Source organism: Balaenoptera musculus, chromosome 11 (assembly GCF_009873245.2).
Source record: "Balaenoptera musculus isolate JJ_BM4_2016_0621 chromosome 11, mBalMus1.pri.v3, whole genome shotgun sequence".
NCBI lineage: Eukaryota > Metazoa > Chordata > Mammalia > Artiodactyla > Balaenopteridae > Balaenoptera > Balaenoptera musculus.
Genome location: NC_045795.1, coordinates 43845598 through 43864599, shown reverse-complemented (window position 1 = coordinate 43864599; position 19002 = coordinate 43845598). Strand labels below are relative to the sequence as shown.

The 19002-nt window shown below is 40.8% G+C and overlaps 1 protein-coding gene across 1 annotated transcript in view; it reads left to right on the top strand.

Annotated features, from left to right (window-relative positions):
• The window catches only part of LOC118903071 (dystonin-like), a 491338-nt gene that overhangs the window by 418928 nt on the left and 53408 nt on the right, over positions 1–19002 (top strand). The window contains 8 exon segments of the mRNA XM_036867747.1: positions 580–786; positions 11402–11521; positions 11691–11798; positions 13491–13709; positions 17123–17209; positions 17212–17268; positions 17270–17359; positions 18629–18860. Coding sequence (XP_036723642.1) covers positions 580–786; positions 11402–11521; positions 11691–11798; positions 13491–13709; positions 17123–17209; positions 17212–17268; positions 17270–17359; positions 18629–18860 — 1120 coding nt within the window.

The window sequence follows — 19002 nt, the reverse complement described above, 5'->3', positions numbered from 1 at the left end:
ATGAGGTGGCTTTTCTAATTATATTGCAAGAGTGGTATTCTCTCATGCCGATCATCCTCCTTCTCAGAGTTTTCCGCCTCGGTTTTTATCATCCCTGAAGTACGATCACACCTGGGTGAAGGCAGTCCGGGAGGTCAGGTCCACTGAGCCTATAATGATTCAACTGGGATGATTTAAAGCCAGTGTGTCCTCGTTTTGAGGGTCACTTGATTCTGGTTTGGACTTTCCTCTTTAGTTTTCTGGTACCTGATTACTTCGAGGTTACCAGCAAGCTGGATTAACTTGCTGGGTTAACTTGCCGGGTTCGGGTTCCCAATTTTTAAACGTTTATATTACATTTCAAAGCTAAAGTCTTGCCATGTTGACAAAGGAAGTGTTCTTTGGAACTTCTCAGGCGAACACTTTCCTTTCTGCAAAATAGCTTTAAGTAACCAAGGGGTATAGAACGTAACTGGCACTAAGGGGATCCGTGCATCACGTTGGCCTGTGAAGGGCTTTAGCCCCAAGGACAGTTAGAGGAGAAGCCCATTCAGACTTGGCGTTTCCCACAGGTTTGTGTTTCCTTCCTTCTGTTTTCAGGAGCTAAAGAAGGAAACTAAGAGCAGCAAAGCCCTGCTGGACTCCCTTAATGAAGTGAGCTCTGCTCTCCTGGAGCTGGTGCCCTGGAGGGCGAGGGAAGGGCTGGAAAAAATGGTGGCCGAGGACAACGACCGCTACCGCTTGGTGAGCGACACCATCACACAGAAGGTGGAGGAGATTGACGCGGCCATCCTGAGGTCCCAGCAGGTAGGCGAGCACTTGGGTGTCTGGGCAGTGCGTTTCCTCCACTTGCTCCCAGGGCCTCCACCTGATCAGAGATGACTGTGAGTGGTGCTTCCATTCATTGGTTATGCTTCCACAACGGAAGGGTTTTGAAAAGCATTTAGCTGGGCTACTTGGACATGTGAGTGCCGGGCAAGGCTCATCTCTACATTGTTGGCAGCCATCTACCTCCTGGTCTCCCAGCCTCAGCAGGTCAGCCACTGGCAGGACTAGCGCCGTTCTCCTGCTGTCCAGACAAAATGCCTTTTGTGTACACGTGTGCATGCTGCTCATGTTAATTTTATGCCCTGGCTGCGTCTAATCTGTGTGTGAGTAAATATTTTGAGATATCGTGTAAGTCACTATTAACTGTTCCTTGATGTACATGGCAAAGAAAGGCTGAATTCTTTCTAAAAAGGAAACAGTTGTGTTGGTGATGTAGTTTTTTTTTCTGAAGATGACTGAAAGGGGAAAAAATGATCGTTGCTGACCTGTCTGCAACTCGTACGGTTTCTGGTTCCAGAGAGTTTTATAGGCCCCACCCCTTAGCCACAGCTCTCTCAGAAGACTGTGGGCAACGAGGAGAGGGTCCTGGATCTAGAAGCTTGTAATACATGTTTTGATTAACTTTTATTGAAATCTCTGAATATTTATATTAAGTCATCAGCCTCTTGTTGCAGACTTGCTCTGACAGAGTTAGTAGGGTTTTGCTGTGTACTGTGGAGCAGGGCTTGGGAAGGTGGATGACTCAGCCTTTGCACATCCAAGCCAAGAGCAAGAAACACAAATCAAGCAGGTCGTGTGGAGCATCCAAAATTCATTCTCTAAGGCTGCCGTAAAAGTGTAATTTATCTAGTTCTAAAACATGGCGCCTCACTCCTCATTTCAGTGCCGTGCTCTGGAATCACAAAAGCCAATGGAATACAACGATAGCAAAAGGCCTGCCTCAGACCTTTTTGCGAGGGAGGCCTTCATGCCTGAGGAATGCATTTGCGTGGCTGTGTTTTCAAAGTCTGGAGGAATTTGTATGCCTCATTATCATAGGAAAATAAGCGTGTTTATTTGTGAAGTTTATTCAACTATTTGAAAAGAGTTGGATTGTTTTTCACCAGAATTTCTTTCGACCTTTCATAGTTGGCACTGAAGACTTCTCTAAATAGCACGACAAATATTCTGTCCTCTTGGGAGTAGAATTTTCTTGAGAAGCTGACTGTGGTTGGCTAGTTCAGTGAAGGAAGACAGTGATAAGGGTGTAACCAAACCGAGGTTCGGCTGCTTGCTGTTCATAAGCCAATAACTCGAGAGGCAAGGGTCAGTAGAAAGGAAAGGTGCTTTAATCAGAAAAGCCAGCAGTCTGGGGAGCAGGTGGATTTGTGTCCAGAGACCAGTTCTGAAGATTCTGCTCAGCCGTGACAGTTTTTAAGGGGAAAAGAATCTCAGCGAATCATCGAGGCAGGAGGTTGGGTTCTGCATCCTCGTCCATTGAGTGCAGACTGGCTGACTCTCTCTTCACATGTTATCTTGCCCCCGTGATCTCCTGCAGGATTGCTAAGGGGGCTGTTGGGGGTAGAGAGCTAGTCATTTTTAACTGCTTAATTCTTCATTCTTACTTCTTAAAATCTAGCAAAAGAATCCACAGGTTAGACAGGGCATGGTGCGTATTCAGGAGAACATAAGTCAGGAGTTAGTTTCAATTGCTTAGTGATCTTATTCCTATAATTAGGTTCTTTTAAGGTTAGAGGGGAACAGAAATGGGCAAACAGGAAAGGGGCAAAGGAGCTGCTTTCAAGGGCAGGTGACAGGCTGAGCGCCTACTGGTTTGTAAGCTCTGCCAGGTGCCAGGGTCATTAACTGTAGCCCAGTTCTATTCAGAGTTTTGCAAATGTTTTCCACAGGTTGGTCTGTGTTTTCTCGAATCTAAAACATATACCCTATAGGAAAATAACAATTATTGGGGGGTTTTTTTCCGGATAAAATCATTCCTTACTGAAAGTTTCAAGACTTTGTGAAAGAATACAGAAAAACTCGTGGAAGCAAGAACGTGCAAACACTGTGGTCTGTATCCTTCAAGCCTTCCTTGTGAGAGAGGGGGAGATTGTTTAGTAAAAGTATCTCACTACCAGTAGGTCATAGCTAATATTAGTGCCATTGATATATTAATATCTTCTGGTTGCTTATATGTATTTATTCTGTACTTGTATGTGCATTCCTTTGAAATGCCTGCATGTCTGCCCAATGGAATACCTCCAATAATAAAGAAAACCAATAAAATTCACTTAAGCCAATTTAAAAAAAAAGGAAAGACGAGAATACCTTTCCAGTAAGGCTGAGATGTACCATTTAGAGCTGGGAGGAGCATATGCAGTGTGTGGGAAGGTAACCTGCCTGGGGTCCCACAGCTAGTGTGTGGTGGAGATGTAACCAGGACTTAATCCAGATCTCATTCTACCTCCCTAAAGGGCCTCTGTATAAATCAGGTAGAGAGGAAAAATCCTAAGGCAGGAGGTGATCCATTTTTTTCTAACCTCCTTCAGTAATCTGAAGGAAGGCGCCATTATTGCAGCAAAATAGAAGTATGAGGATATTTCCAACCGTAAGGCCTGTGAGACTTGGGCAAGTAAACTGAAAGGATCAGGAAATCTCTCTCTCTCTGTCTCTCTCTCTCTCTCTCTTTTGGCAAATTTAAGAACACATTGGTACCTGTCTTTCTGGTTTGGCAGAGATTTAGTTTTGCACTCAAAAGAATAGTTTCTAAACTTATAATTAACAAGTTTAGAAAGGACCTAATATATCACTGAAATTGTTTTATAACCTTGCCCATAGATGTTTGGAATTAGGACCAGAGTACAGTTTAATACGAAAATACTTGTTTTCTCTTTATCCAGTGATAATGCGTCCATGAAATATAAAAGGAATGGTGCAAAATAATCTTTAGACTTGGATATGAACCGCATATTTTGTATGATTTGTTTTATGTTGTATAAACAGATCATCCACCATTCTGTTTCTTCTCCACCTGAACTGTGGACATGATCTGACAGCAGTCCATCTTTTTCTGCATACCTTAGGCACATACATCTTGTTTTATTAAGAGCTACTCCTTCCAGATCCCTCCCCGACATACCCAACCACGAGTGATGGAGTGAGGATATGGGCCTTGCAAATGACTTGGTAGTTTTTAAATTTATAGATTTGATGCTTCGTCCCCAAATAACCGGAGTAAATTCAACTAGATTGAAAATAACTGAATGTGCTGTTTTTCCAAGCAGCTTTCTCTTAAGATGTTTCCATCTTTTGACATTAAGATTGTTTATGTACAGGCCTGCCTCCTTTATACTGGTATAACCTGCATTTTTGGAATTCAGCAGCCGTGTAGGGACATTGTGAACAGTCAGGCCACCATCACAGAGGGTGTTGATTGACATGGAAGATGTCAGGCAAACGTGGAAAAGGGCTGAGGTCTGAAGAGAGGAGGGAAGGGGGCGTCCAGATACCTTCTCGTTAGCGTGTGCTTCGTATCCGTCCGGTATACATTTAGTTTTCAAAAAACTTCTGATGTGACGTGGTTAGATTTTTCACATTAATTCTGTATCACATAGCAGTTTTGAAAAGATGTGTCATTGAATTTTGAGATCATAGGGCCAAGAGCCTTATGTAAAGTAGAGTGATGTTTATTATTATTTTGGAAATAATGGAACAGCCTCAATTATTGGCAGATGCCTGAGGACAGTGTACATTCATTGTGACCAGTTAATAAGCTCCTGAGTCTGACTCTGCAGATTTGCAGGCATCAATATTCTGAAGAGGATTTTTTTTTAATTGGGCCCATTCATAAGTTTTAAGAAAAATCTGAGTGGAATAAGGCAGCTTAGTAAATAGTGATTGTGAGCTTTAGAAAAAAGCAAAACAGCTGCCTCCTTCTCACAATGCCTGCCATTATCTGAGTTAGAAACGGGGGGTATTTTTGCATGTTAAACCTACACAAAGTAACCTATCCTTGTTGCTTTCTTTCTCTAATTGCACACTGAACCAAATGACCCATGTGGAAATGGGGAAAGGAGGTTTTGCTTGAAAGAGGTACAGACTTACAGCCTGAATTCAGATCACTGTGATTGTTTAAACCCCAGAGCATTTTGTTGTCCTTTGCCTCTTATAAATGTGCAATTATCAAGAAGGTGCTGAAGTGTGTATTTCACTGGGTCTGGGCATCCCAGGCACTCTCTGGCAGTTCTAATTGCCTGGCTTATTTTATTGGGCCTTCATAACCCCCCCAGTATAAAGGCACATGGGTGCAATTAAAATAAACAGTTCTTTGGGTCATTAGGGATCAGCCTGGGAGAAAAATAACACCTATTAATTTCTTTTAAAGAACTAGAAGGAAACCTCCCCCACGGAAGTGAGGTTTGTTTACGGTGGGAAAATATGGGCTGGGTTATGAATAATGTGAAGAAAAATGGAAGGAAATGCTAATCAAAAGAAAGCAAGCGCTAAGACCCTCGCCAGGGGAAGGGAGTAAGAGGATGTCCTGGAGGTTAAAGTTTGCTTATCACTCTGTCTTTCTTAAACCTCTGCTTCCACGCAAGAGAAACTTTCTAGATAAGTACAAAAGCAGTTTGTCAGACATGGGAGAAACGTTTAAATAGTAAGTGAAAACCCACCACTTATTGACTGTTGTGGTATTTGAGCCGATATTGGTGAAATCCCATGAATATTTTGAGTGACCGAGCCCAAATTGTGTACAAGCATGAGGGATGTAACAGGGCAACCGCAAGTGTAGGCTCTGGGGTCAGACCACCGTGGTTTGAATCTCAGACCCGACATTTACAAGCTGGGTAACCTCTGGTGAGTCAGTTAACCTCTCTCTGCCTTGGCTTCCTCAGCTGTAAATGGGATTAGTGGTAATACCCACATTATATCCTTTTATCCTGACAGCAACTGTATATTCTTGCATGTTCAAGCACTTAGAACAGTGTGTTCAGTAGAATGTTGGCAGTTACTGTTTTACCGAGTGTTTTTCAGGAATATTTAGAGATTAGCCAATTAAAATGTTTTTCACCAACTTGTAGGAAGTTTCTGAAATACTAGTTCAACGATACTAGGAATTACCGTAGCTGGGGTTGATGGTTGGACTCCAGGGATGATGCATATTAGAATATTTCCCAGAATGCAGTTAAGGATGCTAGCACTCTCTACAATTCATTTGAAGTCATTTTTTGCTACTTGTATGAGTAGTAAGCAAATTTATTAAAATTTGGTATAGGGTGCTTGCTGTCCACGTTACTCACATGTGAAATAAGCCGTTTCATGGTCTGTTAGAAATACTCACGTTAAGTAGTTGTTTGAAAGAGTCACAGACCTAAATAAAAACGCCTTGCTTGACTGTAAATTGCTTCATGTAGACCCTGGGACTACTCCTTTCATTGTTGGACAATAAATATTTTCTAATTTAATGAAAAAACCTTTCAAAGGACAGAGGGAAATTTCTGCTTGAAGTCTTGTTTTCTTTTAGCAGAGCAAATATTTGCCTTGGTTCAAGAAACAGTGTTTGAGTTTCAGCTTTCTCTTTTGGCAACTTGGATGGTGTCATCATACTGGTTTTCATTGGATGCTTTTTTTTTTTTTTTTTTTTCCAGAAAGTATCATCATACTGGTTTTCATTGGATGCTTTTTGTTTTTTTTTTCTTCCAGAAAGGGAGACTTATTATTAAACTCATATTAACACCAGCAATCTGCCTTTCTTTATGAGGACTGTCATATAAATCCTAAAAATAGCCTGAACACAAACAAGAGGGGTGGGGGCATCACTTTATTTTTTTCAGGGACCAGTAGAAGAAAAAAAATCATTCCTGTTAAATTTTATTCTTGATATCTTGCAGCATTTGCACTCTGGTAGAAAGGGCTGGACTATTTTTTCTCAGTTTTGTGCTGAGTGCATCACATAGTAGAGCTTTACCCTGGAGTTCCACCATGTGCGGCTTGAAAGCGAGTGATCAGACTCTTCCACTTGTTTGTTGTGACGATTTCTTTTTCCACATCTGAAGCTGCTGAATTAGTTGATGAAATTTTTTTTCTTTTTCACATTGATCAGCAATTGCTAATGAGTAGTTCCATTTGAAACTAAGCCATGTAACAATTATTGAACCAGATGAAGATAGAATTTTTCAAATGGCTTATCAAGATTCCTTCTGGAGTCCACATTGTTCTGACTTGTCCCCGTAGCAGCAAAAGTAATGAATTAGTGGGCAGAATATTGATTCACAACGCTACGTGCAAATCACGAGGCGGCTTCAGAAAACAATGCATGCCGTTATGGGAAACATAGGAAAGAGAAAGACTTCTGCTTGAATATATAAACGTGCGGAGTCATTTTAGAAGTACTACCCTTATGGGGCTGCTCGCCCACTCTGACGACTAAAGCTCTGCATTTCTGTCTGGAGCAACTTTGCCTGTCAGCGGTCCTCTCAGACGTGTGACACTTGGAGGAGGACCCTTGGGATATGTGTCCAGCCCTCACACATGACAGTGTGACGGCTGCCCGGACACCAGAGGAGTCTCAGAGCAGCCTGACTTTGCATGATTTTTGGTTAGATGTTGGTTTATATTCAGATTTTGTTCGGTAGCCCTTCTAGAGATTAAGTAAAGGTCTGTTACACCGTATCTTCCTTTTCATATCTTTATGCCATTGGTTTTTAAAGGTAAATGTAAAAGTATTATTTTAACCCCTGTTATACTTCTGCTTTGGCCCATATTTAGATGATTATCTAAATTTTTTTCTATCTAAACTTGTTGACTAAAAGAACTTGACCTACAGATAGCTTTAGTATTCATTTACTCATTCATTACTTAGTAAAGGTGAAAGCTAGTGGGTTCATGATAGGTAGAAAAAACTGTAAACAAATAATAATTCAGTAATATTAAGAATTTTTCACTTATATAATTGGTAATTTTTTACCTGAGAGATTGGAACCATCACAATGACTTAATCAGTGCTGTCTTTTGCGCCAGGCCGCACTGGCAGGTTATGCCCTTATAATTAAGAAAAGTTCACTGATAAGTTTGACAAAGATTATTAAAGAATAAATTATATAACCCATTCTGATGAGGGGATAGCCAAACTCTGCTCGTGGGAATATGAATCAGTACAGCCAGGGCAACTTGGTAGCATAGATCTAAAAGAGAAAATGCAGACAGGGCTTACAGATGAGAGGTTACCCACGCAGAGTTTTTTTTTTTTTTCAATTAACTTGTTTTAAGATAACTGTAGATTCACATGCAGTTGTAAAACAGAATACAGAGGTCCCGTTGTACCATTCACCCAGTTTCCCCAGTGGTAGCATCTCGCAAAATTATGGTACAACATCATGAGCAGGGAATTGACACGGCTGCCATCACGACAGGGAACGTTTCCGTCACAGGGACCCCTCATGCTGCCCTTTTATAGCCACACCCGTCCCCTCCCACCTCTGCCTCCTCCTCAATTTCTGGCCACAAATCTGGTCTCCATTTCTCTAACTTTATTATTTCAAGAATGTTTGAGTACTTTCCAGCCACAGCCACTTTTTCCTCTCCTTCTGGGACTCAGTGACTTGAATTTTCTTTTATTATAGTTCCTCAGGCCCTGGGCTCTGTTCATTTTTTTCAGTCTATTTTCTATTATTCAGGCTGGGTGATTTCTGTGATTCTGTTTTCTGCTTCACTCATTCTTTCCTCTGTCCTCTTCCTTGGTCTCATCCACTGAGCTTTTATTTCAGTTATTACATTTTTAAGTTCTAAAAATTTCCATTTGGTTCTTCGTATATTCTGTGTCTTTGCTGAGACCTGCTATTTTGTTGCTGAGGCCTTCTAATTTGCAAGCAGAGGCCACTCTTCATCGCGGTGCGTGGGCCTCTCACTATCGCGGCCTCTCTTGTTGCGGAGCACAGGCTCCAGACGCGCAGGCTCAGTAGTTGTGGCTCACGGGCCTAGTTGCTCCGCGGCATGTGGGATCCTCCCAGACCAGGGCTCGAACCCGCGTCCCCCGCACTGACAGGCAGATTCTCAACCACTGCGCCACCAGGGAAGCCCCGAGGCCTTCTAATTTTTCCCTCATTTCCACTGCGTTTGAAATTGCTCATGAACATTTTTATCATGGCTACTTTAAAACCTGCCAGATAATTCTCACATCGTCTTCTAGGTATTAGCCTCTGCTGATAATCCTCTTTAATTCGGTTTGAGTTCTTCTGGGTTCTCGGTGTTGTGTGTCTTGGGTCTTCATTAAGCCTTCTGTTTTAGCTGGCTTTCCTGACACCGCTCTGGCAGAGGCAACGGGGATGCTGCCAGGTGGAGGGAGATCCCAGGTCCCCCAGGCAGCCTCGTGGGACACCTAAGGGTGGGGCCGCTCACTGCTGGGTGGGAGTGGGAGTTCCAGCTCCCTGACACCATGGTGAAAATCCTGACTGTCCACAGGCTTTCCCTGATGCCACCCTGAGGAGAGGGGGAGGTCCAGGCTCCCCCTGTGGTCTCCACTGACCCGGGAGCAGGGGTCTGTGGTCGCCTGTGGGAGTGAAAGTTCCAGCTCCCGACTTCGCTGACATCACCCTGGCAGGGGTGTCGGGCCCAGGCTCAGGAGGGTGGAAATCTGGGCTCCCCGTTCAGCCTTGCTTGGCAGCAATGTGGGGAGGCCAAGGCTTTTTTCTGTGGTGTTTGGTTGGAGTAGAATGGTTATTGTCTATAAGTTTTCTGTCTTGCAAGGCTGCTCCTTTCCTGCTCCTTTGACTGGAGACAGGTTTTCCTGGGGCTTTTTCCGCACCTCTGGGTACTCCTGGGTGGCAGTTTCTCCAGCATCCAGTCCAGGGTATGGGAAGCCAAAGAAAACCCAGGGAACTCACCCCCGTGCTTTTCCTCGGGTCCAAGACTCATAGCAGCTCTGCTTTCTTCTCTCTCCTCCCGGAGGCTCCTTGTATGCGTAGTGTATAATGCCCAGGGCTCTGAGATGTACTTGTGAGATAGGGTAAAAGTAGGTCTACCCCATCCTCCTGTGAGTCTGCGGAGTGTTGCCTAGTGTCTTAAAAGTACGAACTGTTTTCCAGTTTAGTTCCTTACCTCCACCCTTGTCTCCCCTCCCTTAGTTATCCCCTGACCCCAATCTGGATTTCCAGGTGCTCTTGAAACATTAGAGGTTCTGGCAGTACTGGACTTGAAAATCACAACGTCCATCCCCCTTCGCTTTTCCCACTGAGGCTTTGTTAGTTACCATTTATGGTTGGTGCTGTGGTGTCACTTGCCCTCTGTACTCATTTATGGTAACTGGAAGGCATGGGGTTTATCTGATGCAAGGTATTGAAAATGTTTGTGCTCTTTGACTTAGAAGTCAACTTCTAGGAATCTACCCTAAGGAACTAATTAGAGATGCCAACAGAGATTTATATACAAGGATATTCATTACAGGCTTGTTTATATAATAGTGAAAAAATGCAGAGAACCTAAGTGAAAATATCCAGGTATGCTAGAATACAATGATGGTATTTTAAAAATCACATTTATATGACATGGGAAATGTTCATGATAAATGAAAAAGCAGGATATGAAACTGTTTATACAGTATTATCCCAGAGCTTTCTAGGTCTCAACTTCTGGAAGAAAATTCACTAAAATACCAACGGTATTAACTCCAGCTTTTAATTTTCTTCTGTATATTTTTCCATACTTCACAAATTTCTACCATGAATTATTGTTATGCTCAAGAAAAGAAAATCTCTTGAAATATTTAAGAATTCTCTTGAAAATGTTTTCTGCTGTTATTAGATGAGATGTAAAAGAATGATACATGAGACATTTGGGGGTATACTCGGCATACATAGAAAGGTATTTTCCATATACACACAGAGTAAATAAATGGGAATATGTCATTCTTTTTTGCTAGGGATTTTGTACTTTGATAACAGCATGCTACCTGCATATCATATTAATGTGATAAAGTGAAGGATGAAGTGATTTAAAGATGGTGTCCAGCTACTGACTTCTATAGCTTTTCAATTTGTATAGTATTTTTTTTCCAGATCTCTTTCCATGTCAGAAAGATGCAGAGTTCCTCATTTTCTTCAGTTATTGCAGTACAGGATCGTGAGCACACTATGATTTTTTTTGTTAATTAATTTTTATTGGAGTATAGTTGCTTTATGATGCTACGTTATCTTCTGCTGCACAGCGAAATGAATCAGCCATACATATACATATATCCCCTCCCTTTTGGATTTCCCTCGCATTTAGGACACCACAGTGCATTAAGTAGAGTTCCCTGTGCTGCACAATTTGTATAGTATTGCTAAAGAGAAAATCCTTACCACCACCAGAGAGAAGGCATCAGTGTTAGCTGTCCTCATGTCATGAATGCCGTGTTATGGATCCAGCACGTTTTAAGAGGTTGTGTTTACTTCCTCTGTGGAAAGTTCTCCTTTCTTTATAACATCAGTCACTATCATGGATTATTTCAGGTTGCCATGAAGAGACAAGCTCACATTTTCCATTTGTGTGATAAGGATATTTGAAAGAAATGTAGATAGGTATTTCTCTGGCACCAGTTACAGGAACTTGCTGACCTGATTATTTATCTTTTGTTTAGTTTGACCAAGCGGCTGATGCAGAGTTAGCCTGGATTAGTGAAACAGACAAAAAATTGACATCTCTGGGTGACATCAGGCTTGAGCAAGACCAGACCTCCGCTCAGCTGCAGGTTCAAAAGGTGAAGACACACATTTCCAGTTGCATCTACATGGTTTGTCAGTGTGCTCCAAGGAAATGCACTTGCATGATTGAATGTAACTTGGTCATTTTAACTGCTTTGCCTAATTGTTTTTGTTTTAGTCATACACTCTTTAAAAAAAAAAAAATCTTTGTTTTGGTAAATACAGACATTCACCATGGAGATTTTACGACACAAGGATATTATTGATGAGCTTGTTAAATCTGGACATAAAATCATGAGCACATGCAGTGAAGAGGAAAAGCAGCCGATGAAGGTATGATCTCGTCCATGTGACTGATGTGAGACTTGTGAGCAAACAGCATGTGTGGGGCTTTCACTCTGAAAAAAGCGCTTTTCCTTTATCCACAGCTGCTGTTTAAACAGCTAAATCATTAGTTTCAAATAAGGCATTTTTCAAGCTTATAGAATAACAGTGAAAGGAATACTCCTTAAGGGAATCACCCTGGGGATAATCCTTTTTAATAGACAGAAAAGCTGTTAAGGTTTGAGTCCTTGAGTAACTGGGACACATTAAGCATCCAATTAATGTTCTCTGTATTATCACTGTTATTATCAGTATAAATTGTTATTCTGTATGACAGCTGTTGTTTATAGGCTTCAGGAACATTGGGGCCGCTGGAGCTGAAACAAAACTCAAAATATGTGGTTCTCTCTAACTGAAATTCATTCTGTATAAAGTTACAGTAATCTGTATAGGAAAAAAAGGAGCGGAATCATTAAGGAAGTGTTCAGTTTATGTAGTTTTAACGATCCTTTACATTGATGGAAAACCAGCCATAAATAAAAATGTTTAGTTCAATTCATATTCAGACATCTGAGAAGCCTAAATAAATTAATGTATATTAATGCTTCTGTTAGGAAAATATCCCATGGCAAAAACAGTACATACAAATGTATATGCGTAAGATCACATTTAAAAGACGGTGCATTGATTTTAAGGTATACCATAGGCAAATAATAGAATGTGCACTGTATATTAATACTTAATCTTTTATTTAAATACTCTGCAGTGACACTTCACTTGTTTATAATTTAATCTTTATTATTTTTGCGAAGATTCTGGTGTGAAAAATACAGATGATCGTGAGAGAATTTTTGTGTTATTCTGTGGTTTATGGGATTGCTGTTGTGCTTTATCTTTTGCTTTTGGATTATGAAGTGAATTTGTACCATAATTGAGATCTCGGTGACCACCCCATAAAATCAGTGGATAGCATAATGTTCTATTTTGCTTCTCATCTATGTAATTAATTTTGCTGACCAGCAGTTCCTCTTAGAATTTCATTTGTGAAAGAGAGTCCTTATGTTTTAACAGAAAGTAATGTCAGTGTTGCCAGGCTCATGCCAGACCTTTCTCTCACCTAGAAGACCTAGAAGAATGGCTGGAGAATTTTACTTATTACGTTTGGAGAGCTAAGTGTCTTAGTCATACAAACTTGAGGCATTTTATTTATTTATTTTTTGTGGTTTTGTCACCTAATTTTTTTTTTTTTTTTTTGAAGTTCTCCATGTCATCAAATCCCCTGATTTTTGACAACTGCATAGAAATCCACTACAGGAATATATCATCCTTTATCAGCCTGATCTCCAGTTGTACTTTCAAGACATTTTTTACATTTTTGCTATTTTCTACATGTGTAAATGAAATTTTTTTTATTGTAGTAAGAGCACACCATTAGCATACAATGGAATATTATTCAGCCTTGAAAAAGAGGGACTTCCTTATGCAACAACATGGGAGGGCCTTTCTTTAATTTAAAATGAACTTTTATACATAGAAGCAATTAAAATCTAACTAGCCTCTGTTGATTTATTCATTTACTATGCATTGTTGAGTGCTTACTCTGCACCAGGTATATTGTGCTGGACAAGCGTTCTGGAGTATATATACGTGTTCCTTGGCCTGCCTGTCTGGTTAAACACATTTTATCATCTGATTTTCTAGAAAAAACTGGACAAGGTATTGAAGAACTATGATGCCATCTGCCAGACAAACTCAGAGAGGTATCTGCAGTTAGAACGGGCACAGTCCCTGGTTAACCAGTTCTGGGAAACATACGAAGAACTTTGGCCGTGGCTGATAGACATACAGAGGATCATCACTCAGCTTCCTGCCCCCGCCCTGGAGTACGAAACCCTGAGGCAACAGCAGGAAGAACATCGTGTAAGCTTGGTGCCAGAGAGAGTGCTGGAGACCCCATGGGAAGAGAATCACGATTTTTAGGGTGTTTCTAATGCAGACACCTTCTGTGATGAGGAATTTTTAGCGTTCTGGTCTGCACAGTTTGCTTACCTCCGAGTTGCTGCCCGGTTGTCCAGTTTTGCAGTGGGACGACTCATGTGGGCAGGCACACTGTGTTATGTCATCATGATGTCACAGCTTTTACCCAGTAGTATGCAGTGTAAACTGAGTACAGAAACAAAATCCTTGTTTTAAAATGTTAACGAAATAAGCTTTCGAAGTACTTTCAACTGATCATGTTGAATTGCTTTCAGTGTACAGTAATTTGACTAATATCTAGTGGTTAGAGCCATCCAGAATGTAAGCAAAAGGTAGAAATACATGGAAGCAACATCAAACAGACAAGGCCATTGAGCTTGGAGAGAATGTACGCTATAACAAATACGTCAAAATAGCATTGTTGTGAAATCGAATTCTGTGAAAAGGAAAAAATGCTGAAATTTAAAGACAAATTGTCCCCCCACTTTTTTTTTCTTTTCCTTTTGTACATGGAAATCTTTTGAAGTTCTCTGCTTCTATAAGTTTACATGAGTAAATGAGAGAGTATATTTCCATCTACAAATATGTCACGTTTTAAACACATAAAATGGCATTATGAAGCCCTCATTTCAGTAGTCTCCAAAATGTTAATGTAGCTTAAAATTTTGCAGGGGTTTGAGTGAGAGAATTCAAGACTGTCAGAAGAAAGTCTGGAATTCTTGTTATTTATGACCTTGTGAACCTAGTTGCTCTCCCAGATCTGTACAAGATGTACCCTGAGACTAATCATTGTGTGTGTGCGTGTGTAAAGTTTAACTCAGGATATGTTACATCATTGTTTGAAGTATGTAACATACTTATTAATCTTATTTGTTTACTTTTTTAGTGTATTGACATTGAAGACTATCTCTAAGTATTTGTTTAGAAGAGCTTTAGAGAACACTTTAATGCAAAATGGAAATTTTATGGCATTCTATCTAAATAATTCAGTGGGAGAAAGACTTATAAACTATGTATAATTAAATTTAATTTTAGTAGAAAGGTTATTTTTGGGAGAAATCCTGATGCCTACCCACTGAATGATTTTTAGTATAAAATGTTTCATGGATTTCTTCTACTCTGAAGTGAGATCTGAATAGCTGTTTTCTAGCATAACATCAAATAGGATGAAAAGGATCATTACTGAATGGAAAATTTCAAAATTGAGTTAATTTTCTTGTTTGGCGTCATCTTTCAGTTCTCAAAACAAATGTATGATTTTTATGTAGAAAGGGAGCTTCAAAACTTCGTAGCCAAGTCTTCAAATTGTTCAAGCTAAATTGTTCAGAATATTTGCAGCATTTCTTCTGCAACTTTACAGCATCCTCTTCACTGTTCTTGGGAACATCTTCTAGTTCATTCTAGCCAGGAATGAAAAATGACCCCGAGAGCCATGTTATAAATAAATGATAGATCTCTTTTAAGTTCACATTAAGTATCTCCAGCATGAGTGGACTCTTAGGATAGCTGCCAAGAATCATTTTGTTACCTATGAGGCAAAAGACATCTCCTGTTGGGCCCTTTTCTCCATGTGCACACATCCCCAAGTAGATATCCCGTGGCTGTTTTCTTGTCTGTCATGGAATGGTCTTAAGAAGGCTCATCTGGCTACTTCCCAGCAAAGGTGTCTCATGGTGATGCTACACAGGTGAGATCTACTTAGACTACAGGCCACTCAAGAACTCTCAGCAGAGATTCCTCACTTTACTGAGAGTCTCTTGGTCATCAAAGCGTGAGCTTGTTTTTCAAACATGCCTTCGAGAATATTGAAGCCAGAGCTCGTGTGACACGTTTCTTCTCCATGAGATTGCGTGGCGGCTGGTCTTACCGTCACCACCTCCATTCTGTAAAACAGCATGAAGATACCAAACAATGTAAAACACAAGTAGGAAATCACAGCCTGGACCACCCAGGGCCTGTGAGGAGCATGTTAGATTCAGTAGACGTTCCTCCTTTTTTTTTTTTTACAAGTTGAATTTGTGTTTATTTAGCTCTTTTCCAAAAGAGTTTTGAGACCGTCTTCAGAAAAACTTCAAAAATAGAGATAGTACATTGGGGATTGTTCATGATGTAATGAACCAGTTTTCTCAACCACTTGGGAAATAATTTCTATGACTGATTTTAGTGGCACTTTTAATAAAAATCCAGGTATGTGGCCGTCCTGGTGATTCTGCTTGATGAATGATGGAAGTTAAAATATTTACAGGGAAAGATCGCTTTCCTCTCCACTGTCTTTCCTGAATATAATTTCTCTCAGAGAGGCTTTTCTTAGGGGCTGGATAGCAAACAGTTTGGAGACACATCTTCTGGTGAGGACGAGAAACTGCTGGTTAGGGAACCTCGTGAATAATGGATTACAGTAGAGGGCACGTCAATGCTGCACGGAGGTCAGCCTCAGAGAAACCTGCGGGCAGTCACGGGAGACCCTGGATTCCGTGGAGTGTAAAGATTCCAGATTGATCCATTTCCCTAGAAGGAATGGGGCTCCACCTGGATTCCACACCCCCTCATTAGCATCAGTATCATTGTATCTCTTGATTAGATGATACTGTATTATGCAGAATATTCATAGGTCACATATTTTTCCTTAAATACACTTTATAGATAATGCTCAGTATACAGCTGTGTATTTGATGCATTGATTATCCTTGCAGCCATTAACATTTAAAAATAAATACAAATAGATTTGTTTATGTTTATATATCATACATATCATATATGTACATAGAACAGACTCACAGATATATAATGTAATATATATGGACATATTTTATATTGGTTTACATATAATGTAATGACAATCCCTTGTGGGCTTAAATCCCCCTAACTTAGCTTTATCTGTCATTGTTCTCTCTCAGCATTGTGTCTACCTTCTACTGTGCTTTTTTCCTCTTCCTTTCTTCCTCTCCCTCCCTCTCCCTTCCTTCCTTTTGAATAATTTTTGTATGTATCATGAGTGTGCAGAAAGGAATACAGAGAGTTATGGCTCGGTCTCTGTAGGTTGGGACGTAGTGAGTTCATAATCCTTTCATGTAGTATGACCCTTGGCTAATACTCTTGTCAGACTGTACTGCTCTTGGTAGGAAAGTCGTAATGAACTGGGATTCATTATTTCACTCATCCAGCATTTTTGCATGTGCCCTGAAAAGGACTTTGACGTGACCAGACTGTTGTTTAATCTTTGTGTCAGGGGATCTCTTCCTGGCAGAGGGTTGTATGTTCAGTGCCTTGTGAAGGGAGGGTGTTTGTCTGGAGTTTCTGGCCAGCTGGATGCGCTGGGGATGTTGACAGCTGTACCGTGGAGGTGTGCCTCTGAGAAACTGAGACGCTGTTTGCTTTGTTATAGCAACTGCGGAGTTGGATAAGCCGAACACAAGCCGCATATAGATAAGATGAACAAACTGGGGGGCCGCAGTTACTGGAATTGAGCCCGAGGGAAGGCTTTTCTATCCAAGAGAAGTACGGTGGCTGCTGACACTCTCTACAGTCAAATTAAAGAAGATGTCAAAAAGCGGGCTGTGGCGCTGGATGAAGCCATTTCTCAGTCCGCTCAGGTAACGCTTTGCACCAGCAGTGCGACGGTCTCTCCCCGACAGCAGAGTGTGGAAAGACATTTCCGGATCTGCTGATTCAATGCCAGCTTAAAATTGTTTCACACTGCATTAACTCTTGAGTATTGACGTTTTGGTCTCTGAGGTGATATTGCCGGGGTCCGATCCTTATATTTCTCTGCCTGCTATATATAAATAAAAACATAATTTTCAATGATTTAAGAAACATAGAGCTGTCAATCGTTGTCCAGATACCTAAATAAGTGTCCGTCCAGAGTAGAATGCAGTGTTTGCCATTGGAAGAGATGAAAAGAAGTGTTATTATCATCATTAATGAAACATTCCCAAGACGGCAATAAGAAGAAAGACTATGAATGCTAGCTGATAAGAAGGAAAACGTATGCAGTTGGGAATCGATTTTTTTTTCTCGTTTCGAAAATACCTTTTCAAGAAGTTGATTTGCAGTCACCTACAGATTTCCGTTTGAAGGTTTTGGTTTTTATCGTTAGATACACTGGCATGAGAGTGGTCCATTTTCTGTAATCCTGACTGATGATTCCTTTAATGTTGAGGATAGTGTGGAATCTATAAATGAACAAGTGTTCGTAACTTTGCTTCATTGTCTGTGGTGCCTTAGCTAGTGGAAATTTAAAATTCTTTCATGGATCTGACTATGTGTTTGGCCAGGAATTAAATATAAACTTCCATTACAACATCAGGAAGGTTTCTGGGTTTTTTTAACTTTTTAACATTTTTTAGTTCAGGAAACTCACAACTTAAGAAATCCTTCATCACACCTCATCAAACTGCCCATGAATTTTACATTTAATAATATAACTTTTTGAGGATGCCAAAATAATCAGTAAAAGTGAATAGAACTATCAGTGTTGATAGACAAACACCCAGATTATTGAACCTAATTTTCAAAGTTAATTTGAATTATGATAAGATGAAGCACTAGTAAAATGCTGCTGTCAAGTGGTCCAATTATATATTAACATAATACAGTTTCTTAATGAATTTACTCAGTTATTTGCAAGAAGCAGTCCCATCCCCATAAGCAGTGTGACACAGAGAGGTGCATATGAGTTGTGATTTTAGGAATGTCTTCACACACCAGCTGGATATAACTCTTTGGATGGATGTGTTAACAGAAAGGCCAAGGATTCATTCTTGACTGTGACATTAGATAGGTGTGTTATCATTTTAAATCCCACCCTTGGCGTCACAGGTCTTTTCCCCCCATAAATGGCCCTTCTCTTTCACTCCCAGTTCCACGACAAGATCGACCAGATCCTGGAGAGTCTGGAGCGCGTGGTGGAGCGTCTGCGGCAGCCGCCTTCCATCTCAGCAGAGGTGGAGAAGATCAAGGAGCAGGTCAGTGAGAATAAGAACGTGGCGGTGGACATGGAGAAGCTGCAGCCTCTGTACGAGACCCTCAGGCAGAGGGGAGAGGAGATGATCGCTCGGTCCCAGGGCACTGACAAAGACATATCTGCCAAAGGTAATCCTTTCAGGATGAGGGAACCACTGAACTTTACTCAAAACAATTGTGAATGTTCCTTGACAGTCCAGTTGCATATCAACACGCCAGATTTTAGAAAAGGTATTGCAGATGTGACATGTTTGGGGGTGGAGGGGCTGTG